The 27,236-nt window shown below is 43.3% G+C and overlaps 1 protein-coding gene across 1 annotated transcript in view; it reads right to left on the bottom strand.

The window, feature by feature from the left end:
• The window catches only part of TSK (tetratricopeptide repeat (TPR)-containing protein), an 84,913-nt gene that overhangs the window by 45,317 nt on the left and 12,360 nt on the right, over positions 1-27,236 (bottom strand). Inside the window, exon 6 of the mRNA XM_087384678.1 lies at positions 26,079-27,213. Coding sequence (XP_087240804.1) covers positions 26,079-27,213 — 1,135 coding nt within the window. The remainder of the gene's footprint in view (positions 1-26,078; positions 27,214-27,236) is intronic.

Raw genomic sequence — 27,236 nt, 5'->3', positions numbered from 1 at the left:
CAGGAAGCTATCTCAAACCGCGGTAATAATTTTCTTTCCAGGAAGAATCCCAGCAACCAGTGATGTTGCGCAGTGGATCAAGTCTATCCTTGAAGGATGTTCTGTAGAAGGTGTCTATTTTGCATCTAGAGGCTTTTATGAGGTGCACTTATCAGATGCCTTATGCAAGCAGAGGCTACTTGAGCTTTCTCCCCTCTTCTACGAGAAGCAGATGGTACATGCTATGCCTTGGTCCCCAAACAAGGATTATCAAAGTCTTCTACGACATCATTGTCCTGTATGGGTTGAGGTTGTTAACTTCCCGGATTATATGCATGAAGAATTGCCTGGCCTTGCTGCTTCATTAGGACAGGTCATTTGTCCTCCACGCCCCATGGGAAATCGTAACAGGTTCTACATCCTCTAGGACACTGACACACCTACCCCTCCTTCTATTGCAGTGGAAGTTGAGGGTGTGCAATTGGGGAAAAAGTATTTTGACTTGAAATGGGGTGTGTTTGCAGGAGCTTGCTTTGCCTGCCACAAGTTTGGGCATCTAGCCTCTGAATGCCCAATGGTTCTGCATCAACCCCCTCCTAATGCCTTGCCGCCGCAGACACGGGAAAAGAATGAGAATTTGCAAGCTAAGGCAGCAAATCGAAATGGAGCAAAGAGTGCTAAACCAATTAATCAGGTGCAATCACTTGTTGGAAAAGAAAAAGAAAAAGAAAAAGAGAAGATGAAGGAATCTGTGGGGACAGATCGTATTCTGCCTCACCAGGACAGGCTTCCACTTCAGTTCCTGTCCTTCAAAATTGGGTGGGGGTTTTGAAGAAGGGAATCCCAGAATGCTATATCTTTCATGGATCATGAAGGCATGCAGCCCATTCAGGCAGAGCCTTTCACTCTCTGATATCTTGTTGTTACTTTTCTGTATATATCTCTTTCATGCATCAAACACTTAAGTGCTTTACATACAATGTACAGAGCCTCTGCAATGTCTCAAAGTGGAGGCTTTTCTAGAATTATGTACATAAAATGCAGCCAGATATTGTTTGTTTGCAAGAGCATAATCAACACTCTAAGGCTGGTCATCATGATTACTTTGGCGGCTATGATATATATTATGTTGGTACCACTACCTACTCAGGTGTATGCATAATGGTTAGACATGAGCTGGAGCCTCAGCTAGCATTCAATGACAACAGTGGCTGATGGATGCTCATACAATGTAATGTCAATGGTGATATTCTTGAGTTTGCATCAGTCTATGCCTCCCAGACCTCTGCCATGAGGGCTTTTTTATGGGATTCTTTAAGCAAATATCCATGGAGATCCAATGCATTTATCTGTGGAGATTTTAATAATTCCCCTGTGCCAAGAGATAACACCACTTCAAGATCTCATATGCTATCATCGGAAAGACAGAAATGGGATAACATGCTTCTTTCTGTGCAGGCTGAAGATTTATGGCTGCTTCTCCAAGGGTCAGTGCCTGGATATACTTTTCATCATAATGCATTTACTACATACTGGGCAAGGCTTGACAGATGGTATTTGTTTTATCCACAACAATATGCAGATTTTAGCCATCATCTCCTCATAGATTTCTCATTGGGCTTGTCAAATCATGCCCCATTACGGATAAATCTGCAACTTGGTATGCCACTGGATGATTTGCCAACTCTTTCCAGCAGATTACTGCATGTTAATCAGGACTATCTCCGACATCAATATTTCCAGCAAATGATCAGACTTGCAATTCATCCCTTGCCTTTGCATGCCCAAGAGGACATGAATTATGCTTGGGACAGTTTTGTCTCTCGTATACAGAATGTCATTAGGGAGTATGGAAACTGGCACATGGCTACATGGAGGAATGAGGTCAAATGGGCAAAAAGGACAGCACAACAATTGACTGAATTTTCACATTTAAGGCCTCTCTCTGAATCAGAAAATGATTCCCTCTCACATGCTCGGATCAAACTGACTGATAATGATCAGAGGAAATTGCACAAATGGCAGATTAGAGCAAGAATGAAGCCCCTCATGGATAAGGGCTGCTCATCAAAAGCCTTCTTCCAGGGACTGCATGCTACTCGAAAGAAACACTCATGTCTAAGCGTGAGGAAGTTAGATGGCTCTTGGACGCACTCTTTCTCTGATCTCCAAGATGAATGCCAAAATTACTTCCAGAAATTGTTCTCTACCCCTGGCTCCCCATCAAATCAAATGACTGATGCGAGGACTGAATTTCTTCAATATGTTTCTCAGAAAGTGGAAATGGATGATGATGCTCTTACATTCGAGAGACCTTTTACTAACACAGAACTTGATAATGCATTGTCCCACCTTGGCAAATACAAGTCTCTTGGCTGGGATGGTCTTACAGTGGAATTTTATATTTCCTTTTGGGATGATTTGAAAGATGTTCTCTTACAAATGATCAATGCTGCCTGGCAAGAAAATCACTTGCCGTATCTTTGGAACCATGGCATAATCAAACTTGTGCCCAAAAAACATCTGTGTGACCATATGTCAGATCTGATCATTGGGAGGTTGCCATTGGGAGATTTATAGGGAAGATTCCTGGCTGCCCTTTCTCTACTGCTCTGATACTTGACTGGAAACAAGTACTTTCCAAGGTCAAATGGGCTCCTGATAATCGCTCGGGGACAAACTCAATGAGGAAAGAAAGTATTCATTGGAGTGCCATCTTTGACATTCCACTTGCTTTACAGGAACGTGTTCAGGCATATAATCTCATGAAATTGGGAATTCGATACATCAATGATGTTGTCTTATCTTTTCCTCAGGCCATTGCCTCCTATGCATTGGGAATGCATCATAGGTCGATATGGAAGAAAATTGCTGATCTCTTACATCCTTTTCTACCTGTTCCTCCTGTGGCTGACACAGACAGGCTTATGGATTGGCAATTGCACCCTTCTGCTAGATGTTCTCATCCTGTTCCTCTCCCTGCTTTGACCTCCATCAAAGCCTACAAGCTTCTTCAGCCTGCTCCATGGATTCAGCAATATGCTAATACTCTGTGGCATATCAGGCAGCCCCTCTCATGGTGGTGGAAGAATCTCCGGATATTATGGAGGTGTAAAATGCCTTTGAAACAAAGACTTTTTCTTTGGAGATGCATGACCGGCACATTGTCAGTGGGAATCACACTTGCCAAACGTCACATTGCACCATCCACATGTCTACGGTGTCTTGCTCCTTCCGAGACTGTCCCTCATTTGCTTTGGCACTGCCAGTCTTCTCGGAATCTCCTTGGGAGAATTTCAGATCATCTTCGGCTCCGTTTCCCGAGTCACAGATTTGGGAAACATTTTTGGTTATTTGGCAGATTTATGAGGTCTTTGTCTCAATATTCCCTATTTCTCTCATGGGTGAGATATTGGGCTCTTTGGACACTCTCGAATGAGCATAATTTGGCATACTTGGGCCGCCAGATTCACAAGTCATATGAATCTTTCAGAGCCTCATTGCGGCAATTCTTATATGATGCCTACCATGAGGGTGATATACATGCTTCTTGCATAGAGCTTTTCTTTTTATGCTTCTGATCTTTGGGATACTCTCGATTTTGGAGACTTCCCATGTTGTAAATTTATGAGAATATAAATACAATGCACTGGATTTTACCCCCAAAAAAAAAAAAGTGTGTGTGTGTATATGTGTGTGTGTGTGTGTGTGTGGTGTGTGGTGTGTGTGCGTGTGTGCGTGGTGGTGTGGAGAGTGAGAGAGGAGTGAAGGTGAGAGGTCGGTGAGGGTTGCTGCTCAACCTCCCCAAGCCCCCGTACAGATCTGCGCCAAGCTTCCATACAGGCCCGCGCCCTGCCCATACAACTGTACGGACGCCGTACAGACAGCGCGCTTCCTCGCTGTGCAGCCCCGGCCGTGTCTGCTCGTCCTTCAATCTTCACCCCCGCTGTATATCCGTACTCCCCGTCCTTTTCCGTACAGCCTGATTCGCCGTTTTGCGTCAACATCCCCATCCACCTCTGCTTTCCGTACAGCCTCTGCGCATCCTGTCACCTTTCCGTACGACTCAACCCCCCTCATAGATTCTCTTCCGTACACCCGTACGGTTTGTACATTCCGTACAGTCCGTACAGTTTGTACTTCCACCATGTACCTCGTCCGTACAGTTATGCTCCGCTTCTGTAATTTCATCAATCCCGCCCTGCTTAACTCCATGGAGGACCAGTTCAAAAGTTATTCCCACAAGGAATTGACCCGGGACTCCAAAAGACAGCAAGTTGATTTCTCTACTGCAGATTCTGTAGACGCTCACTATGTTTTTGACATGCTTAAAGATGAATTTCATCACAACCGGAAGGAGTGGGCCAAACCTCCTCCGGCCATCAAATATAAGTTGAAGCTGCCTTCATTGGTCGCTCCTCTTCGAAAGTTCTCTCAGCAAGCAGTTATCATTTTCTTCCCAGGAAAGTTACCTTCAGCAAATGATGTGGCCCAGTGGGTTCAGGCATTGTTGGGAGGCTGCTTTGTTGAAGGAGTATACTTTGCTTCCATAGGTTTTTATGAAGTGCATTTTTTGGATGCCTCATATCGTCATCAGATATTGGAGATGTCGCCTCTATTCTATGGCAGACAAATGGTGCATGTCATGCCATGGTCACCAAACAAGGATTACCACAGCCTCATTCGACATCACTGCCCCGTATGGGTTGAGGTAGTGGATTTTCCGGACTATATGAGGGCTGAGTTACCAAGTTTGGCAGCTACTTTGGGGCAAGTTGTATGCCCACTCCGTCCTTCGGGTAATCGCAATCGCTTTTGTGTTCTTTGGGATACAGATCACCCAACCCCTCCTTCCATTGCGGTAGAAGTGGAGGATGTTCCCCTCGGTGAAAAATATTTTGATTTGAAATGGGGAGTTTTTGCAAGTGCTTGTTTTACATGCCATAAGTTTGGCCACTTAGCCTCACAGTGTCCTGCAGTCCTGCATCAGCTCCCACCTAGAGCTATTGCTCCAGAAAATACTCCCCCCCCAACTTATGGCCCGGGGCCTAAGGCTATGCCTACCAAACTGGGTGATGTGGCATCTAAATCTGTCCCTCCCAAAGAAAATGTGGTTCAGGTTTCAGCCAAGCAAAAGGATAAGGGGAAGGGCAAAATTTCAGAATCTCATGCCTTTCCCTAGGTTTCCTGGCAGCAACCCAAAAAGGTATTCGCACTCAAACCACGTCCGTTACAATCTCGCCATTGGGATGCTTCAACTTCTACCCCTGGTCAGACCTCTACCCCCGCTGACAGCCTCACTTCTCAACTGTGGGTTGATGTGTTAAAAAGGGGCATCCCTGTATGCGACAATGATGAGGATCATAGAGCTAATGATCCAAGATACCAGGTGGATGTTGATGTCATGGCTGAGGCCTGACAGCTTATACTTTACTCTGCTTTTTGGTTTGACTGTACATATCTTCTATGTCTACTTCAATTACTTGCATTACATACAATGTTCAGGGTCTTTGCAATGTCAATAAGTGGAGACTTTTCTGGCATTATGTACATAGAATGCACCCCGATGTGATCTCTTTACAGGAACACAACCAACACTTCTTGGCTGGCCAACAAGGCCACTATGCTGGTTATGATATCTTTTATGCTGGTACAATGCACTTTTCGGGGGTCTGCATGCTGGTAAAACATGATATGCAGCCCACGGTTGCTTACAATGACCCTCAGGGTCGATGGATGGTGATCAAGTGCATCTGGCAGGCTGATCTCTATGAAATAGCATCTGTTTATGCCTCACAAACTTCTGCGACTAGAGCTCAAATGTGGGCCTCCCTCAAACAATATCCATGGCTGTCCAATGCTTTTTTGTGTGGAGACTTTAACAACTCGCCTGCCACTCAAGACAATACCACTCATTGTTCTCACATGATCCCCACTGAGCTTCGACATTGGGAAGATATGCTCTCATCCCTGCATGCACAAGATCTATGGCTCTCAACAAGGGACAGAGATATGGGTTATACATATCATCACAATGCCTTTACTCATTTACTGGGCTCAACTTGACAGATGGTATTTGCTGCATGCTTAGCAGTATGCTGATTTTACATGTACACTATGGGTTGATCATTCCCTCTTGATATTTGATCATTTTCCAGTATGCTTGACACTATCTATAGCACGTCTGACAGATGATATTCCTTTTTTTGGTCGTCGCCTGCTCCATGTTAATAGTGCTTATTTGCTTCATCAACAATTTCAGAACATGGTGAGAGTGGTTGTCCGTCCCCTCCTCTTACATGCTCAGGAGGATATGGATTTTGCTTGGATCAGTCTTGCTCATCGCTTGCAGGCTGTTATTCAAGATTATGGACGGAGTTACATGGGAAACCTCAGGCTCAAGCTGAAATGGGCTCAATCTCATAAGCAGCAAATGGATGCAATCAGTTCTCATAGGCAGCTTACCTCTTCTAAACAGGATTCTTGTGCTTATGCGGTTCATATCATCCACCAAAATGATCTTCGCAGATTAAAGAAGTGGCATCGCATGAAACCCCTTTTGGATAAGGGCTGCTCCTCCAAAGCCTTTTTTAAAAGTCTCCATGCGGATAGGCGAAAGGAGGATATTTGCAGGATCAAGAAAGATGATGGCACCTGGACCACTTCCAAATCAGAATTGGAATCGCAATGTTCTAGTCATTTCCAGCATCTCCTTTCTCTTCAGCCTAATCATTTGATGCAAGTGAATGCAGCTAGGTCTCAATTTCTTATGCATGTCCAGCCCATATTGTCTCGGGAACAGGCTCATGCATTGGAGCAGCCTTTTATGCTTAGTGAACTGGATGATGCTTTGAGTCATCTACGCAAAAGCAGCTCTCCTGGTTGGGATGGATTGACTGTCGAATTTTTCCATGCATTTTGGGGTGATCTCAAGAACACTCTTCTTCTAATGATCAATCATGCTTGGGCAGAACAATCTCTTCCTCCATCCTGGAAACATGGCCTAGTCAAATTGATTCCCAAAAAAAGGTTGTGTGAGACGATGGCTGATTGGCGGCCTATATCTCTCATGCCTGTTATTTACAAACTCATTGCTAAAATGATTGTCCTCGGGGTTCGCTTCTTTTTGCAAGCAGGACTTCATCCTAGGCAGTATGGGTTTGTCCCCAGAAGGCAGATCACTGACAATATCTCCAATGCCTTGCTTGCGATTGAGTATGCCAAATATTCTAAACAAGATGTTCTCATTCTGCAAGTAGACATTGCGAAAGCATTTGATACTGTCCATTGGGATTTTATGTCTCAGACTACGCATAAATTGGGATTTGGTGGTCCATATCATCTACAGGCTCTATTCTCATGCCACGGCGCAGTGCTTGCTTGATGGTGGGCTGTCAAGAACCTGGACTATGACCCGCTCAGTGAGACAGGGTTGCCCTCTTAAATCCTTACTGTATGCCATTGCTACCCATCCGTTACTGTTGCATATGGACTATCTTGCAAATACAGGACAGCTTCATGGCTTGCAAATTCCAGGGGCACAGTCATTTCTTGCACAGGCATATGCTGATGATTCATACTTTATACCCAGGAATTCTCAAAGTGACCTTTCTCATTTGATGCATACACTGAATGACTTTGGCATAGCTGCTGGACTGCATATCAATTTTCAGAAATCAAAACTTCTAGCTTTGAAATAACTGATTGGCATGCACTTCTCTGGCAGGCCACATTATCTCTTCCCATACTATTGTGAGGCATCTAGGCTGCCCCATTGGCTGGAATATTACCCCGCAACAACAGCTCAAATGGGTGCTTCAAAAGATCAACAAGAAGTTGGAATACTGGCATTGGTCCACTTGGCCTCTACATGTTCGACTTCGGATAGTACAGTCCATCATTATGGCATATGTGCAATTTTATTTGCCTATTCTTCCCTGGTCTTTAAGCAATTTGGCTTCCTATATGTCTCAGGCTATGGAGATATTTTGGAAAAGCAAATCTCATAAAAAGGCTTTGCGACTACTACCTACGCAGTCTATTTGTTCACCCAAGACTCATGGGGGGCTGAATATTCTCAATCTCCAGGTTCATATGTTGGCAAGAAAGAGCACTATGATTGCTGATTTTTTTCAGCAAAAACAGCCATGGGCTATTATGTTAGCAGCTATGTGTGGAAACATGACGTCCCATGCATATGGGCATTGGATTACAGATCACTGGGAAGCAGTCATGACCACATTTCAGGGGAAAATTCATGGTTGCCCTGTTTCTACTGCTTTTATTCATGATTGGAAGAGAATTCTCTCATATGCTAAATGGACAGGTGCTTTCTCTCATCATGGTAATTCTTTTCGCTTGGAAAGCATCCATTGGAACAAGGTGTTTGAATCGCCTCTCGCTTTACAGGCACCTATTAAAGCATACAATCTCATGAAATTGGGCATAAGATTTGTTGGCGATGTTGTGGATCAACAAGGTTGTATGCTTTCATTTCCACAAGCTTGCAGGACATTCTCCTTGGGTCTGCATCATAGGTCCATTTGGAGAATACTTTCAACTATGTTGCAGCCATTTGTTCCGGTTCCTCCACTGTTTGTACAGGACACATTACTGGACTGGAATTTGACTTCCTTACCTCCTGCTACCCATACGCTTTCAATGCATAATCTGGCCTCCTCGAAGGTCTACAGATTTCTTCTTCCACCGCCATGGATTGACAAGCATGCCAACACTCTTTGGAATTTGGATAGGCCTTTATCTTGGTGGCAATCACGACTCATGAAAATCTGGAAAGCCAAATTGCCATTGAAACAGAGGCTTTTCTTTTGGAGATGTATAATGGAGCTTTTCCCATTGGGGTGAAATTGGCAGCACGCCGCATTGCTTCCCCTTCTTGCCCCCGTTGCTCTAATCACCGCGAGACAGTTCCTCACCTATTATGGTCTTGCCCACACTCTCGCATATTGATCACTCATGTTTCTCATTCGCTGCGGCTTGGGTTTCCCTCTATCAGATTTGGGAAACTCTTCTAGATGTTTGGATGCCTCTCATCTCAGATGTCTCCATTCCTCCTCTTCTTTCACTGGACTCGCTTTTGGGTACTATGGACCATTTGGACACAGAGACTGCATTCTAGGATGGGTCAACAGTTTCCTCAGGCATATATTTTCTTCAGAATGTCCCTCAGGCAATCCTTATATGATAGTTTCGCTACAAGGGACTTGGATGCTACTAGCCTTGAAGTGTTTTCTAACTGTTTTTGAGTTCTTCCATTGGGCTCTCCTTTGGAGTCTAATGTCATGTACATTGATTTTATGTTAATATAGTAATGTGCTTTCACCAAAAAAATATGTGTGTGTGTGTGTGTGTGTGTGTGTGTGATCTTGGTGCCTTGATGTAGGCCCTCTTTGTTTATGGTTTGGCAGCTGATCTTCATGTTAATTTTCAGAAGCTGCTCCCTTTGCATTCCAAAGACTGACATAGTCTATTATGGCCCGAGGAAATTATTCCACCCACTCAGTTTGTTCATCATCTTAGTTACCCTTTGGGGTGGGAACTCACTCGCCGACAACAAACTGACTGGGTTTTGGCTAAGCTTCGGAAAAAGCTTGAGTATTGGAAACTGGCAACCTGGCCTTTACACGTTCGTCTTCAAATAGTGCAGTCCATCCTTGTGGCATATATTCAATTTTACTTGTCATTGATCATGTTCACTAAGGCAGATCTTTTATCTTTCATGTCTGTCTTCATGGAAATCTTCTGGCGATCCAAACATGGCAAAAAAAGTCTCAGGCTACTTTCGATGCATCATATTTGTTCTCCCAAGATGCATGTTGGATTGAACATCACGGATATTCATGTGCATATTCTTGCCGACAGGGGGAAAATGTTGCTGCAATTTCTGCAAGAAGGTGATCAGCCTTGGGCTCTTATGATTAGGACTCCCATCACTCATATCAATATTTCTGCGTTTGGTCATAGGCAACTTGATCACTGGGATTTCTTTTTTAGTTGCACTGATGGCACTTTGCCTGGCTACCCTTTTGTCTCCCGCTTGCTTCTTGATTGGAAGCATGTTCTTTCTCATCTGGAATGGAATGGACGGCAATCTTTGATTGGGAATTCTTTGAGAGCTGAAAGCATTCACTGGTCGAAAGTATTTCAGCCTCCCCTGGCTTTACAGAAGCCTCGACGTTCCTACTTTGTCTCGTTTTGTTACGCTCAAGTTGAGGTGACGTGACCTCGGAAGGGTCAGTAGACCTTTTCTTTTCAAGGATCAGTGTTTGTATTATATTTGTTTGGGCTTTACGTAAATGATCAGAAAGGAATCAAAGTCAAGGTCCTTGGTGAGGCTATTATGGCACTAGACTAGGTGGATCTAAGGCTAAGGGGTCTAAATGCATTAAATGTGCCAAGGGGCAAGTGATTTCAATGATATCCCAAGAGAGGGTAAATGATGCATTTAGGAGGTACCTTAGAATGAAGACATGTGGCATACTAGATCCATCTAGGAAATTGGGACTCGTTGGGATTTTGGCAAGCAGGAGCTTTCACGTGAGAATTTTTTTTGAGAACTTACTACCAATGAGGTTGGCTGGGAGGATAATCCGTGTACCTATGCCCGTGGTTGATATGAAAATTTAGGCATTAACAGTTTTGTTCTTAACATTTGGTATCAGAGCGGCAGGCGATTGGGAAAAGGGGGATCGAGAGAGGTTTTGGGCTTTGATATTCAGCATGCAAATAATGGTATGGGAGTTATAGAACGATTGGCGTGACGGAGCGTCGAGCTGTTTGCATCGTCCGGTTCATGTTATATCCAGTACTTCATCAACGTTGGAGCTGCGTGTGAACGGATCGCGCAGTCGCAAGTTTACAACTTGGTGTCGAATTTTCGTCGAACAATAATCTGAAGCGAGTTCAGACCGTCGAGAGTCAAAGAACCAGAGAGAGAGGATCATACCAACCTGAAAGTTGATGCTTCCTTGAATGATTTGAACGTTGTTACCCTCCAAGCTCGAACAATCAATTCGCAAGATATCAGGGTGGCGCACGCGCTGGTCACGGCTTATTACCTTCAGGACTCCTTGGCAAGCTGTTGTGATATTTTGGTAGTTCGTCAGTTTGGGTAGCGTTAATGAGCAGCGCACGACGAGAGCTGCTTTCACAATAACTCAAACTTGGTAGTAACTCTTTTCACAAGCGAGGTTACTGGAGTTACGACTACCTGCAGAGAGGTACTGTGTGGTCATGGGACTTACTTGTGATATTTGTTATCTGGAGATTTCGGTTATCAACGAGTACTATGCAGATAGCAAACGATAACTATTGAATGTTTAGTTATTGGTATTGTGAACGCATGTAGCAAGCTTAAGGTTTGCAGGAAGCTTTAGAGCGTTCTAGAATGGTGGCATACAATTAATCACAGCGTTGCAAATTAGCAGTGAGAGCCGGGGTGTTTTGGGTCTCCAACGAGGGTGTAGTTGAGCCACAACAGGAATATTCATCTGGTTCAAATACTTGGAACAACCTAAATAGGAACAAATAGATCTCTCCATGCTACATGAATGACCAAGGAGCTTTCTATGCCTTCCAAGTTTTGTTGGAATATATGCTCGTTTATTTGCCTCAGTGTTTGAGCTATTTCTGATTGCAGATATTTCCCTAGTATAGGGAAAAGATTTCGGTTTGGTTCTCAACTATTTTCAGTTGATGGTTACGCTTGGTTAGACATCTTTTGGGATTAGGAGATTGAAAGCATTTGTAAATTTAGACATCGACCTAAATGGAAGTTGAAGGAGAAGCTTCTAGGGTGGATCTCGTCGAATTGAGAGTCCGGCCGACCCCGTAGGTGTCGCACCCAGCAAGCCATACACTGTCTCGTAGAATTGCCTTATTGGAGGATGCCTTGTAACAGGTTTTAGCGCAATAGTTACAAGCAAATATAGGGCAATCCAAGCTCAAGAAAATGGTACATAGTATGTCTACCAGACCATCTCGTGAAGAGAAAGGTAAAGCTCCAATAGAGCCTGAATCCAGTGTTCATACAGTCGAGCCTGGGAGGGCTAAGGTGCCTATTATTGCCAATTATAGGCCAGAAAAGTATTCTGGTCGGATGTCTGACCGTAGTTCCGATATCATAGAGACCTGGTTACACAAATGGGACGAGGCTTTCGCCATTTGTGAAATCAGGAATGATATGAAGAAAATCCGCAAGGCCACCCATATGTTTAATGAGGCAGCGGATAGGTGGTGGATAAAACAGCAGAAAGATGGATTGGCATCCACTACTTGGGAGGGGTTTAAAAAAGAATTTAGAAAACACTTCTTATCTCCTGACGAAGCATCCCGAGCTTGGGATCAGTATCGAAACCTTTGTCAGAGAAATTTATCAGTGACGGAATACACTGATAAATTCACAGAAAGTATAATGAAAGTTTATGAATCCCTACCTCAGTGAATCCAGATAAAAGATTTTATCCTTGGATTGAATGATCGGATCAAGATGGAAGTTCGAGCTAAGTATGCAAACACGCTAGATGAAGCAATTGCCATAACCCTGAACTATGAGGATGCAAAAGGGAACAGACCAAGTGGGTTTGTGCAAGTTGGGACTCGGTATGAGTATCCGAAGAAAATTGGGTTTAAGAAGAAGTGGATTAGCAAAGGGAGTGCCTCACAGCCTAGTGGTCAAGCCAAGCAGGCGAAGCCAATTGAGACTCCTAAATCAAGTACCACCATTGGAATGAAATGAAAAGTAACACCAATGGCAGCCCGGGCTTTTGGTCGAAGTCTTCTTTGAACCCAGAGCAAAGAGAAAAAACGAGAAGAGAAGGCTTGTGTTTTGGACGTCTTCAGCCTCATCAGTGTAAAGATTGTCCACGAAATAAGGATTGTCGGATGGCTGAGATGGTGATCTCAGAATGCGACGTGGAAATGGAGGGAAGTCCCAGAGCAGAACAGATGCAGATTCAGCTAGCGGGATCTTCTCAAAGGTCAGTACCTATTTTGTTATGTGTGTTTGTTGCTAAGCTAGTAACTAGTGCACTTGATAATGTCCTATCAAAGCCCACAACAACAAGGTATACAACCTTTAACGATACGGAGTTAATTAAGATGAAGGGACAAGTAGCCAATCATGATGTCATTGTGTTTCGCACAATGTAATTAACTCCAAGCTTGTAAAGAGGCTGAAATTAAAGACAAGCCCATCTGACTATGCATATACAATCAGAATGACAGATGGAAGTTCAACTGAAGTATGGAACCAAGGGTTACCCAGTTGGAACTTCGAATTCAAGACTATGCTGAGAAGCTTGATTTTGAAATGACAAAGCTTGCTCATGCAAACATAGCCCTGGGTAAGGCTTGGCATTCTAGGAAGAATCCAACCATAGATTGGAAAAAGCACATTTATCAATTCAAGATAAATGATGTGATGTATGTCTTACGAGGTGAAAAAGATATACCTCAAGGACCATTGGTTTCCATAATGGAAATTCGAAAAGCTCAAGAAGAGTTTTTGTTTCTTTGTACAGCATCGGTAGAGCCGATTGATGGTCCTTCGACTAGCACTGATGTTGCCTAAAATGGAGAGATGGCCAAGCTGGCTGATGAAATAGCAGAGGAGTTCTCTGATTGTTTTAGGGATGAGTTACCTTATGGGACCTCCAGAGCGGAATGTTCAGCATAAGATTGAATAATTCCGAGGATAGAACCTGTAAATAGACCTCCCTATAGGTTAAGTTTTACCGAAGAAGCAGAGGTACGAAGACAACTGGAAGAATACCTCAAGTTGGGGCAGATTCATCCCAGTTTCTCACCTTTTGCTTCGCCAGTGATATTAAAGAAGAAGAAAGATGATACTTTTCGCCTCTGTATAGATTATAGAGCATTGAATAATATCACTATTAGGCACAAGTATCCGATGGCTCGGATCGATGATTTGCTAGATGCGTTACATTGGGCCGTAATTTTCAATAAGATAGATCTTAAATGTGGCTACCATCAGATCCGTATTAGAGCCGAGGATGTGTATAAAACCGCTTCTGGAAGCAAGTTTGGACATTATGAGTTTTTGATAATGCCGTTTGGACTTACCAATGCTCTAGCTACATTCGTCATGCTTATGAACGATTTACTACGCCCGTATATCGAGAAGTTTGTAGTACATTTTATTGACGATATTCTTGTGTTCAGCAAAATTATTGCTGAGCATCACGAACACTTAAGAATAGTGTTCAATACTCAGTCTTTATGTAAATAAAAAGAAAACTGTACTGTGTATGGTAAGACTTGAATATTTAGGATTCATTATTACTCCTAAGGGGGTAGAAATGGATCCAAAGAAAGTGGCTGCGATACTGACTTGGCCAATCCCTCATAGTTTGACCGCTTTTTGCGATCATTCTTGGGATTTGTCCAATTTTATCGAAAGCATATCAAAGGATATTCCAAAATAGTATTGCCATTGACTGATCTGATCTCAAATAAAGTACCTTTTATATGGAAACAGAATCAACATGAGAGTTTTAATACCATAAAACAAGTTGTAGTCTCAAGACCATAGTTGATCCCCAGAAACCGTTTTTCCTTGAAACCGATGCAAGTGGTATTGCGGTAGGAGCAGTTCTCCTCTAAGAGGGAAGGCCAATAGCCTTTGAAAGCAAGAAGCTTTCTCCCTCTCAACGAAATTGGCCAACTCATGAATTAGAGTTGGATGTTGTTGTCCATGCTCTGAAAACATGGAGACATTATTTATATGGGTCAGAGTTTTATGTTGATGTTGATCATGATACTCTGAAACATTTTTGTAAGCAACCTGACTTGAGAGGTCGCCAAGCTAGGTGAGCAGAACTCATGCAAGAGTTTGACTTGACGATTCGGTACCGAAGAGAAAGGATAACAAAGTTGCCGATGCGTTGTCACACAGTTGTCACACACTGTGCATAATGAGTTTCACGGTATTAGAGAGTGCTCTAATGACCGAGATTAGAGAAACTCAAAAGGTGGACGAGTTCCGTCCAGAGCCTTTGGCCTAAGGCTCACGTATTTAAACCCGAGGAAAAGGTGACCTGGCATCCAGAAAAGGCCAAACTTATGCAAGATATACCATAAGGGATGGTATGCTGAAAAGAAATGGCAAGGTAGTAGTACCTAATCAGAATGATCTCAAGCAGAGAGTCATTCAACAATGCCATGATAGCCCATGTGCGAGACATCCAGGAGTCGAGAAGACATATAATCTCGTGAAGCAAGATTTCTTTTGGCCAAAGATGAAAAAGCATATTCATGAATATGTGACACGCTATTTTTCGTGTCAGGTAAGTAAGGCAGAGCAAGTGAAGCCACCCGAACTTTTACAACCTTTGAAAATACCACTAGGTAAGTGGGAGAGCATTTCCATGGACTTTATTGTAGGTCTGTCTACGACACAAGGCTTTATTGCATTTCCATGTACTTTCATAGAATCACAAGGTGGATATGATTCTATCCTTGTGGTAGTTGATCGTCTTACCAACATGGCTCACTTCATTTCAACTAGAGAGCCTGTTAGTGTCCCGCAAGTGGCGGATTTGTTTATTAAACATATATATCGTTTGCATGGATTACCCAAATCCATAATATCAGACAGGGATGTCAAATTTACCAATCATTTTTGGACTACGGTGTTTGAGACACTAAAAACTGAGTTGGAAATGAGTAGTGGAGATCATCCAGAAACGGATGGTCAAACGGAAAGAATCAACCAAATTTTAGAGGATATGCTTAGAGCATGTGTCATTGAGGCAACATACATTGGACAACTGGTTGCCATTGTTAGAATTTGCCTACAATGATAGAAAACATTCCTCTACAGGGTTCAGTCCGTTTAAGCTAAACTATGGTTATAGACGAACAAATCCAACTACAGTTGGAGTACCTCAGAAAGTGCCTAGTGCCGTGAACTTTGTGGTTCAGATGCGGGAGATGCTAGCACTTACAAGAGCTAACATTCGCCAAGCTATGGATAGAGCTAAGACGTATGCAGATGAAAACAGATCCGTTAGAGAATTTAAGAAGGGAGAAAAAGTTTTTCGCAGAGTTCCTTCGCACTCTAAGTCTTTGGCTGCAAGAGAGTGTGCTAAGTTATCACCTCGATATTGTGGACCGTGGTTAATTCTAAAAAGAATAGGCAAGGTAACCTATAAATTGGAATTACCACAGGGTTGTAAGGTGCACCCAATGTTTCATGTTTCTTGTTTAAAGAAATTTTTGCATACAAGTGACTCACTAATCGAGGGTATTGTTTTGTTTCAAGAGATAGAGGATAATGCAAGAACCAACAAGAATCCTGGACCGAGGAGCAATGCAAATATGCAATCAGAAGATACCCACGGTGTTGGTTGCATGGCATGGTTTACCTCTATCAAAAGCTACCTGGAAATCCGTATACCAATTACGGAGAGTATTCCCAAACTTTATCATCGAGGACACTGATGCCTGAAGAGGGAAGGAATGTTACGCTCAAGTTGAGGTGACATGACCTCGGAAGGGTCAATAGACCTTTTCTTTTAAATGTTTGTATTATATTTGTTTGGGCTTTACGTAAATGATCAGAAAGGAATCAAAGTCAAGATCCTTGGTGAGGGTGATATGGCACTAGACTAGGTGGATCTAAGGCTAAGGGGTCTAAATGCATTAAATGTACCAAGGGGCAAGTGATTTCAATGATATCCCAAGAGAGGGATAAATGATGCATTTAGAAGGTACCTTAGAATGAAGACATGTGGCATACTAGATCCATCTAGGAAATTGGGGCTCGTTGGGATTTTGGAAAGCAGGAGCTTTCATGTGAGAATTTTTGTTGAGAACTTGCTACCAACGAGGTTGGCTGGGAGGATAATCCGTATGTCTATGCCCGTGATTGATATGAAAATTTAGACGTTAACAGTTTTGCTCTTGACACGTTTAAAGTCATCACCTCGGTTGCTGATGTTATAGATGATGCTGGTACTGTGTTCCCCTTTTCTCTAGCAACCACTACATATGGATTGGGCTCTCATTATCGTCCTTTGTGGCGACAAATTACTTCTATCTTTTGCCTTTTGTTCCGATTCCTCCTTTGGAACTCCAAAACCGGCTAGAAGATTGGATTTTGACTTCTCCAAGGTCCTCTTCTCGTCCTTTGAGGCTATCTCAGATTACTGTATCTGCATTGTATAAAATCCTTTTGCCTCAACCTTGGGTTTCAGAGAGAGGTGATTCTGTTTGGCGAATGCATCATTTAGCCAAGTGGTGGAGAAAAAAGATTACAGCAACTTTGGGCCTATAAAGTACCGCTTCGGCAACAGGTTTTCTTTTGGCGAGTTCTTTTGGGAGTGTTTCCATCTGGACAACTATTAGCTCATCGACACATTACTCTTGCACTTTGCCATAGATGTTCTGCTTCATCGAAGACTGTGTCTCACTTGTTTTGGCATTGTCCGTGCTCTCGGTAACTTTTTGATCTGCTTCCACAACGCTTGCGAGCGAGATTCCCATCTGTTTCGTTTGGGAAGTTCTTCTGGCTATTTGGGTTTCATCCATCCAAATCGGAGTTTCATCTTTTCTTCATTTGGGTTTGCTACTGGGCACTATGGACTTTATAGACATGCATGCTCGTCAAGTATACTATCATTCCAAATGATCGACTGCCTATCAATCTCTTCGATGGATAAAAGGTGGAATCCTTCGAAGAGTGCTCCTAAAGCTCCCCCAAGCTTTCAGGATGGCAATCATGAGAGGAGAGGCAGGAGATGTGAGAGGGGCGGAAGTAAAAATCTAGCGAGGGCTGTCCACCCAATCATCTCCCAAGGTTGGTGTGCAAGCCTGAATGCGTCCAAAAAAGAAATCCTTCCAAGGTTCCTACCCAAGCATGAGTCCCCTCACCACCACCTTAACAAAGCAATGCCCTGCACTGCAAGTCCGGGTCAATGATATTAAGGCCCCCTTCACATGTAGGGAGAATAATGGTCTCCCATGCCACCCTCGCTGCAACATCTGCTGTGCCATCAAGTCCACTCCATAAAAAATTCTTGACTGGTCTAATAAGTTGAGTGATGCAATCCCTAGAACACAATAAGTTGAGTGATGCAATCCCTAGACCGGCACCAACAAGAACACACAAACCAAGCGGTGGCCAAGAGAACCTGGTTCACTATCAAAACTCTAGATGCAAGGTCGAGTTTGACAGAGCTCTAGAAAAGAAGCTTTTTCCTTATACTTTCAAGCTCAACCTGAGATCTAAGGAAGATACTCATAGCTTCTGCCACAAAAAGAAAGAGGAAGGGGGCTAAAGGGCATCCCTGACGAACTGATCTGGAAATCTGAAACCTATCACCCCTTACCCCTCCAATCAAAACCTGGCTGTGGGCTGATCTGTAAAGGGAGGCCACCCCTCTAATCCAAGCATCTGAAAATCCAAACCGTAGAAGAGTGCCCTCAAGAAAACCCCAATCTACTCTATCATAAGCTTTCTCGAAGTCCAAGAGTAGAACTGCCAGCCTTTGCCCGCTCTGCATAGCCCACTCTGTGGCTTCCCAAAAGGAAAAGATATTATCAAAAATGCTCCTGCCATGCACAAAGCCTGTCTGAGTATCATGGATGAGGTCTGGAAGAAGGGGCTGTAATCGGATGCTGATCGCCTTGGCAAGGATTTTGTAAAGAGTGCCCAAAAGAGTGATGGGTCTCCAATGGGATACAAAATTCATGTTGCCACCTTTCGGGATAAGGTGAATGAGTCCCTCGGTCAGTGAGTCAGGCATCTCACCCGAGTCCCAAATGCCCTGCAGGGCTGAAGTAATATGATCACCTATCATATCCCAAAAGGCTATAAAAAAAGGAGTAAGACCATCGGAACCAAGGCATTTGCCCTTATGAAGGGCGGAGAGAAAAGTCTTGAATTCTGTGTTGGTAAAGCGTGCATCAAGTGAGCATAACATCTCTGGGGTGACCAACACAGGTAAACTCTGCCAAACTTCATCTCTAGCCACATCTCTGGCCTATGTGTTAGGATCTGCGGAAAGTAGGGAGGCATAGAAAGCTGTCGCTAAGTGATTGACGGTCTCCGGATGGGACTGCAAAACGCCGTCAGAGTCAATAAGCTGCCTGACACTCTCTCTACTATGTCTGGGACCAAGTGTAGAGAAAAAGTGTTTATTGACTCTCCCTCCCATCTATATCCAAAAGGACTCCCGTGCATGGAAGGCATACTCTGCTCTCTGATCAAGCAAAGTCTGCAAGTGAGCCCTTGCCGCAACAAGGCGCTCCTGTATCCAAGCATTTGATGGTCGTCTCTGCTCCTCCCTCTGTAAGGCTGCCAACTGCAGACGGATACCAATCTCCCGCCTGAGTACCTCACCTCGCCGAGCACTAGCAACGGAGTGATAAAAGTCGCTGATACTGGTAAGTGCTGTGGCCACATGTGAAGGACCAGCCACCTCCCCTGCATGTGAGAAACCCAGATCTCCAACACTACCTCTGTGAGAGTCTCATCCGTGTATAAGGCATCGGGGATCCTGATACTGTGAGACCGTCCTCTCAGATGAGGCTCTGAGATGGACAAAACTACCGAAAATGGTCTGAAGTGGAAACACCAGGTGCAATGCAAACAATCCCCCCTCTATCAAGAGCCCAGTCACCCACATAGAATCTATTAATCCGAGCATGGATAGGCATCTGCACCCTATGGTTCGACTAGGAAAACAAAAGTGACTTGAGACTGAATATGAAATGCATCATCTGACCAAACATCTCTGCCACTGAACCTGAACAAGAAGGCATCCCAGGTCGCTCTCTCGAGGGAGTGGATACCACCTTCTCTGCCCCCTTTCTTATCAGAAGGTGCCTCAACCATGTTGAAGTCACCTCCAATAATCCACGAATCCCCAACGTCAGCCCACGAGAGCAACTCTTTCCAAAACAGAACATGGTGCCCTCTGTTGTTCGGAGCATAGAGGTTGAGGAAACCAACCTTACGTCCGTCAATCAAAAGTAAAACCCACTGGGCCCTGGAGGGGGTTATGGTACCATGTCCAATGACCAAAGGGAGAATAGAATCTGAAACTGAAATGCATGTACCTCCTCTGGTTCCCAAGGCAAGAAGCCAAAAAGTCCGGCCTGAGAGCAGCTTACCTCACTTGGAGCAATCTTTGACATCCAGTTTGTGTTCCTGAAGAAAAAGAATGTCAAGGGAACCACCTGAAACACCTTGAAAACACTTTCACAAACAGCAATAATCATCTTCTTCCCTGGAAAATTGCCTTCTGCAAGTGATGTTGGACAGTGGATTAATTCCCTGCTTGAGGGCTCTTTTGTGAAGGGGGTGTACTTTGCTTCAAGAGGCTTTTATGAAGTTCACTTGTTGGATGCCCTTCAAAAGCAGCGCATGCTAGAGATGTCACCTTTGTTCTATGGCAGACAGATGGTTCATGTTATGCCCTAGTTGCCCAACAAAGACTATCAGAGTCTTATTAAGCATAATTGTCCAGTTTGGGTAGAGGTGGTCGATTTTCCTCACTACATGCGTCCTCAGTTAGCTACCATTGCATCTACACTTGGACAAGTTATATGCAAGCCTCGCAATGTTGGCAACAAGAACACGTTTTGCATACTATGGGACACAGATAGAGAAACACCATCCTCTATAGCAGTTGAGATTGATGGTATCAATCTAGGGGAGAAATATTTCAAATTGAAATGGGGTGTTTTTGCTTGTGCTTGCTTCTCATGTCATAAGTTTGGACACCTGGCTTCTGAGTGTCCCTCTGTATTACATCAGCCACCTCCTACTGCCATATCAAGGGACACTGCTCCTATTCAGCCTAAGGAGGGGAAAAAAGTTATTAACAAGCCTGGTGAGAAGAATGCTAAACCTGTGACACAAATTGGAAATAACGTTTCTTTGCATGCAGGAAGTCACAGGCTAAAGACAAAGGAAAGGCCAAAGTAGTTGATTCTCGCTCAAACTCTCAACTAGAGTGGCAGACTCAAAGGAAAAAGATTAACCTACGGAATAGACCTTTGCAATCTAGGCATTGGAATGCGGATTCTGCTTTACCAGGACAGACAAATGCAGCCTCCTCCTCACAGACATCTATTGAGGAGCCTTGGAATAGTCATCCAAAGGAACATTCTTGTTTATGAAGATGCCAATGCTTTTGCAACTTTAGGTGATACAGATGCCATGGCTGAGACATAGCCATGTTGGCTGTTTTTTACTTTGATTTTAGATGTTTTCTGCTTTTGGGCTAGATAGATGGTACTTGCTACATACACAGCAATTTACTGATTTCACCATTCAAATCACGGTGGATCATTCTCTATCTCTATCAGATCATGCTCCTGTTTGGTTGACATTGGATTTTGGTATGCCTACTCATGATTTGCCTGCTCATACTATCCGGCTCAAACATGTAAATGCAGCATATTTTCAGCATGCCTCTTTCAGAAACATGATACAAGATGCCATTGGCCCATTGCAGGCACATGCCAATTATGACTTGAATTATACATGGGATTCCTTTGTGCACCGTATTCAGCATGTTATTACGATATATGGCAGATCATATATGGCTGATTGGAGGAAAAAAATAATAGATGCCAAATATCAAAAGTGCAGTCCCTCACAGAGTTATCACAGGTTCAGAATTTATCTCCAGCCAACAAGAGAGTTTATTGCATTATCGATCATTGTTATAAGAAAACAATCAAAGGAAACTCAACAAGTGGCAAGTCCGTGCACGGATGACACCATTCATGGATAAAGGATGCTCTTCCAAATCTTTTTTCCAGGGGTTACATTCTCATTGGCGGAAGAGCTCTTGTCTAAGAGTAAGGAAGATTGATGGCACCTGGACTCATTCTCTCTCTGTTCTTGATCATGAATGTTATGATCACTTTCAGAAGCTATTTGCAACCCCCTCAGCTCCCACTCAACCAATGATAGATGCACGGCAAGCTCTTCTGAGACATGTCCAATCAATCATGCTTCAGCAGGATGCCTTATCCCTGGATCAATCATTCACAGCAGAAGAATTACATAATGCCTTGCTCCATCTTGGCAAAGGGAAATCTCCAGGATGGGATGGTCTGATAGTGGAATTCTATTTGGCATTCTGGGATGACCTTAAAGATGTCATGCTACAAATGATTAATGATGCCTGGAACAACAATTGTATTCATGGAAACATGGGCTGGTCAAGCTTATTCCGAAGAAAAATCTTTCTGAAACTTTATCAAACTGCAGGCCCATTACTCTCATGCCAGTGTAATATAAGCTCATCACCAAAATGCTGGTGCATAGAGTGCATACCTTTTAGCATGATGGACTACATTATGGATTTGTGCCTAGAAGGCAGATATATGATAACATTGCCAATGCCATGACTGCCATTGAGTATGCCAAATACACTGAACAAGATGTTTTAATCTTACAGGTGGACATAGCTAAAGCTTTCGACACTGTTCAGTGGGATTCATTGCACAAACAATGCACAAGATGGGATTTGGGCCAAAAATGGTGCAGGTTATCTATTGGCTATATAAAGACTCTTCAGCCCAATGTATTTTGGCCAATCATTTGTCTACATCTTGGACATTGGGTAGGTCAGTGAGGCAAGGTTGCCCTCTCAGTACTCTACTTTATGCCATTGCCACTCACCCCCTGCTAATCTATATGGATCATCTTACCTCACAGGGGAAATTAAAAGGTTTACAGTTGCCAAGAGTATCTAGCTTTGTGGCCCAAGCATATGCAGATGACTCCTTTTTTATGCCTCAAAATACCCAGCAAGAACTGAACACTTTAATGGATGCTTTATCTTTGTTTGGACTGGCAGCGGGACTGCATGTTAATTTTGAGAAATCCAAACTAATACCCTTAAAGAGTCGAGATTGGCATGCCATACTTTGGCCAAGAGAGATTTTAGATCCTCATGTTTTTTTTTCAAGAAAGAGACTTCTATTAAGTAAGAGAAAAAACCCGCGAGAGCAAGCTCAAAGCGGAATACATCATGAAATCATGAGGATAAATAAAAACCCCCTCAGAGTGAGGTGGAAAACAACCAAGGCTGAAGCTGAAAGTGCCACCTCAACCCTGTAGTAGTCTCAGAGAAGAAAGGAGAATCCTTCCATTCCCTGAAGAAAGAAGCCCTCCTAGCTGAGGCTGCACGGGAGTCTCCCTACATACCCGTCCATACGGCCATCAAAGTAAGTACGGTGTCTGTCCAGATACTAGCCAATGTGTGCGAGGGATGAACCGAAGTACCCTCCAAAGCCTCTATGCATCTGGCTCTCCAGATATGCCAGGATGCTATGCTCGCTAGAATCTCCCAAGAAGTATCCAAAGAGGCATGTACAACTGTAAAGGAAGGTGTGGTACCACATCCAACGAACAGGACTCAGTCCGATGACGTCGAACCGAAATGACCCGAGAGGAGTCAAATCTCTCATAGAATACCTGAGGCCCTGTAAGAGAAAGCCAAGCCACTAAGCCCCATGTCAAGATCCTCATGTTCTGATCAAGCACCTGGGATATCCTATTGGCTGGCTGGTCACTAGAAAACAGCAGCTTAATTGGATATTAGGCAAGCTAAATGCAAAGCTAAATTATTGGAAAACTGCCACTTGGCCACTTCATGTCCACCTCAAGATTGTGCAGTCCATTGTTATGGCATACATACAATTCTTTTTGCCACTCTTACATTGGACAGATCAAGAAATTGCAGCCTATATGTCAAAAGCCATGGACATGCTATGGAAGAATAAGGCCTCCAAGAAGGCATTCCGTTTGTTGAAAATGGACTTTATCTGTTCTCCTCGGAAATGTGGCGGTTTGAATGTGCGTAATATTTGCTATCATGCACTCTCACGAAAGGTATCAATGCTGCTCACCTTCTTTAAGCAAGAACAACCATGGACAAGAATGCTTTCCTATATGTGTCAGACTATGCAGACAATTTTTTATGGTAAATGGGAAGTGGATGCCTGGGAGCTTTTACTAGGAAAATTTATGGGGAAAATCCCAAACTGCCCCTTTGCCTCGGCACTCATTCGTGATTGGAAAGAGGTCCTATCTAATATCAAATGGAATCCTACAAACCCCCATAACAACTCTTTGAGGAGTGAGAGCATATATTGGAGTGCAGTTTTTTATCCTCCCCTTGCTTGTCAGGAGCCTGCCAAATCATATAATTTGAGCAAAATGGGTGTGATGCATTGCAGATGTGTGAGATGATCAAGGGCAACTTCTTACTTTTCCTCAGATCATGGCCAAATACAATCTTGGAATGCACCACAGGCCTATCTGGAAGAAAATAAAAGATCTTCTGCAGCCTTTATTGCCTATTCCCCAGTTCTCATATGATAACAAGTTAGCTGACTGGAAGTTATGTCCCAAAGGGCTGAATATGCGCCCTGTGCCTATAAGAAAACTCACCTCTATGACAACATACAGACTTCTGCAGCCCATGCCGTGGATACACACTCATGCAAATTATTTATGGCATATGCAAAAACCCCTCTCTTGGTGGTCAAGGAACTTGAGTATTTTATGGAAGACCAAGCTGCCTCTCAAACAAAGACTATTTCTTTGGCGATGCATTACTGGAACATTGCCAGTTGGAACTACTTTGGTTAAGAGGAAGATAGCTACTGCCACAGCTACCTGTTTACGATGCCAAGCGCATGCAGAGACAGTACCACACTTATTATGGTTTTGTCAATGCTCCAGGCTTTTGACTGCAAAGATTTCAAGGTTCTTATGTCTTAGATTCCCGAATACCAGATTTGGGAAATTTTTTTGGCTTTTTGGCAAACGTCCTACTCCATTGCGACCTTATTCTCTACTGCTTCACTGGATTAGATTTTGGGCTCTATGGACCTTCTGGACTGAACATAATATGGCATACTTGCACAAACACTTCCATCAACCCTATGAATTCTTCAAAGCTTCCTTAAGGCAATCTGTTTATGATGCCTGTAAGGAAGGAGATCTAGACAGGCCCTGCAAGGAGATAGTTTATTTGTGTTTTTAATTTGGGCTCTCCACTTTTAGGAGAGTCTCTTTGTACAATATTAATCTTATGATACAAGCCCATGGAATTACTTTTTTTTTTTTTTAAGTGTCTTTGATCATGATGTATATTTGTCCTACAACGAGATTTTCTCTTGATGTATTATAGCTCTCCCTTTCTGGGATAGCTTCTTTGTAATATAATGACTCAGATTCCACAAAAAAAGTGTGTGCATGCACTCTGCTTCTTGTAATATAAACATACACAAAGAAAAGAGTGTGTGTGTGTGTGTGTCTGTGTATGAAAAAGAACCTTAAAATCAGCACACTTCGATGTATTCACCGACTTCTGGCCGGGAAGAATTAGGTAGCTTTTACACTTGATATGTAACTAATTTTTGGCAGATAAGATGTGTGGGCTGCTTATAAATTCTCAGGTAGCAGACAAAGAAGATCAAAAAGATTGAAATAAAGGCCAAGGTACTGGAAGAAGGGGCTATGTGATTTGGGAGTTTGATATCAGAGAAGTGACTGTAGAGATCCTATGCAGATATACAGAATAGAAACTACTTCTGTTACAGAGCTTAACAGATAGAATGCATGGTAAAGAACAGGAGGAACAGGAAGAAATAAGAAAGTGCATTACAGGCTGGCATCAGCTAATTACGTTTTGGGAGAGCAGAGCGAGAGGGACAGTGGGGACTATGCAGGGCTTCTAGAGGATGAGGAAAGCCTAAGTTATCCCCTCAGGTGTTAACAATATGCCCCACAGGGCTTCTAAGTTATGCCCCTCAGGTGTTAACAATATGTAAGCTGAACAAATACAGGGATCTCTCTCCAAAGCCTATTCATTCATTTGTCCTGTTATTCTCATCCCTGTTGTTTAATGAAACCAGAATGCAGGCTACAAAGGATGGATAAAAATTAGGGCCAATGTCTTCTATATAATGTTGGGGACAAGCCTACTAGGGGTCATTCCCCCAGCATACTAAGATAAATTCTCATCTTATTTGTGCTCAAAGTTTCATCCAGCATGGTGATAACCATTGAAAAGAAAACTTACTTTTGGATTGAGAGTTCTATCAAGAGTCGCGTTGCTGTGAGAGAGCATGTTCAGTTGTGGTGTGCTTGGATTTTGTTTGCAGGATATTCCCAGATCATCCAAACCATATTTTGAATCTGCAGGCCTTTCTTTGTCATGAATATCACCATTCACAGCCTTTTTGCAAAGATCGCCCGACCTTCCTGCCACCTCAGAAGTTGGAGTGTCATGGAAACAATCTTGCACCCCACTACAGGCTCCCTTCTGCTCTTGAATGTCACTGCAGGATTCTCTGAATTGAGTGCCGGGAGATAGGGAAAGTGCAGTTTCTTTTGAGAACGCAGCTTGGGATTGAACTGCAGCCCCCGGATACCTGATACATGATATTGGAGCACCACCAAGTGATGACGTTCCCAAGTTTCCTTGCTCAATCTCTAATTTGGAAAAAGGGACCTGAGGATCTTTATTTTCACCTCTAGAAGTCTTTATTGTGCATCTCAAAGCCATATTTTCCTCCATTTGGTAGTCAGAGGGACAGTCAGTTAGCACAACAGATATGTTCCCTGTATTGTTTAGAGACACTAAGTTGGAAGCAGAAATGGCTTCTGTTGAATGGTGAACGTCTGTCCTTTCTTTAATCAGTTCCTGCTCACACTGCACTAAGCCCTCCATTATACCCACTTCATGATTTATTACAATACGTGATTGATTATTTTGGCACAATTCGATATCTGTGGGTTCAAGAGGATCTTGAATCTCTTCCTCGTCCAAGACCACAACACGTGGACGTTTGCGACATAGCTTCGACTGGCTACAATCTTGACTTCCAATAACTGTTTCTGTTATGCTGTCTTTCTTTTGTACTCCCTTTTGGTTTTGAAATTTCTTTCTCATTTTATTTGCTTCATAAATTTGCTTGCACCTAGGTGGAAGAACAGAAGCGAGGGGAGTATCACCATCACTCAACTCAGTGTCCATATACCCATCAAGCCTTGGATACTGCTGAGCTGAGCAATATACGTCTGTGTCACTCTTTGAGGTAGTCAAGAGGATGTTTGACTCATCATCTGTTTCAGAGCAGTGTTCGTCTTCCGCAGAACCTGTGTCTTGCATCTCTCTCAACTCCTTTAAGGATTTGATCTTAGACTGGATAATCCTGTGAGAAGTCCAAAAACAATA

This window comes from Dipteris shenzhenensis, chromosome 14 (assembly GCF_047967505.1).
Source record: "Dipteris shenzhenensis isolate YYH24624 ecotype China chromosome 14, Dip_SZ_1.0, whole genome shotgun sequence".
NCBI lineage: Eukaryota > Viridiplantae > Streptophyta > Polypodiopsida > Gleicheniales > Dipteridaceae > Dipteris > Dipteris shenzhenensis.
This window is presented reverse-complemented; position numbering and strand designations above follow the sequence as displayed.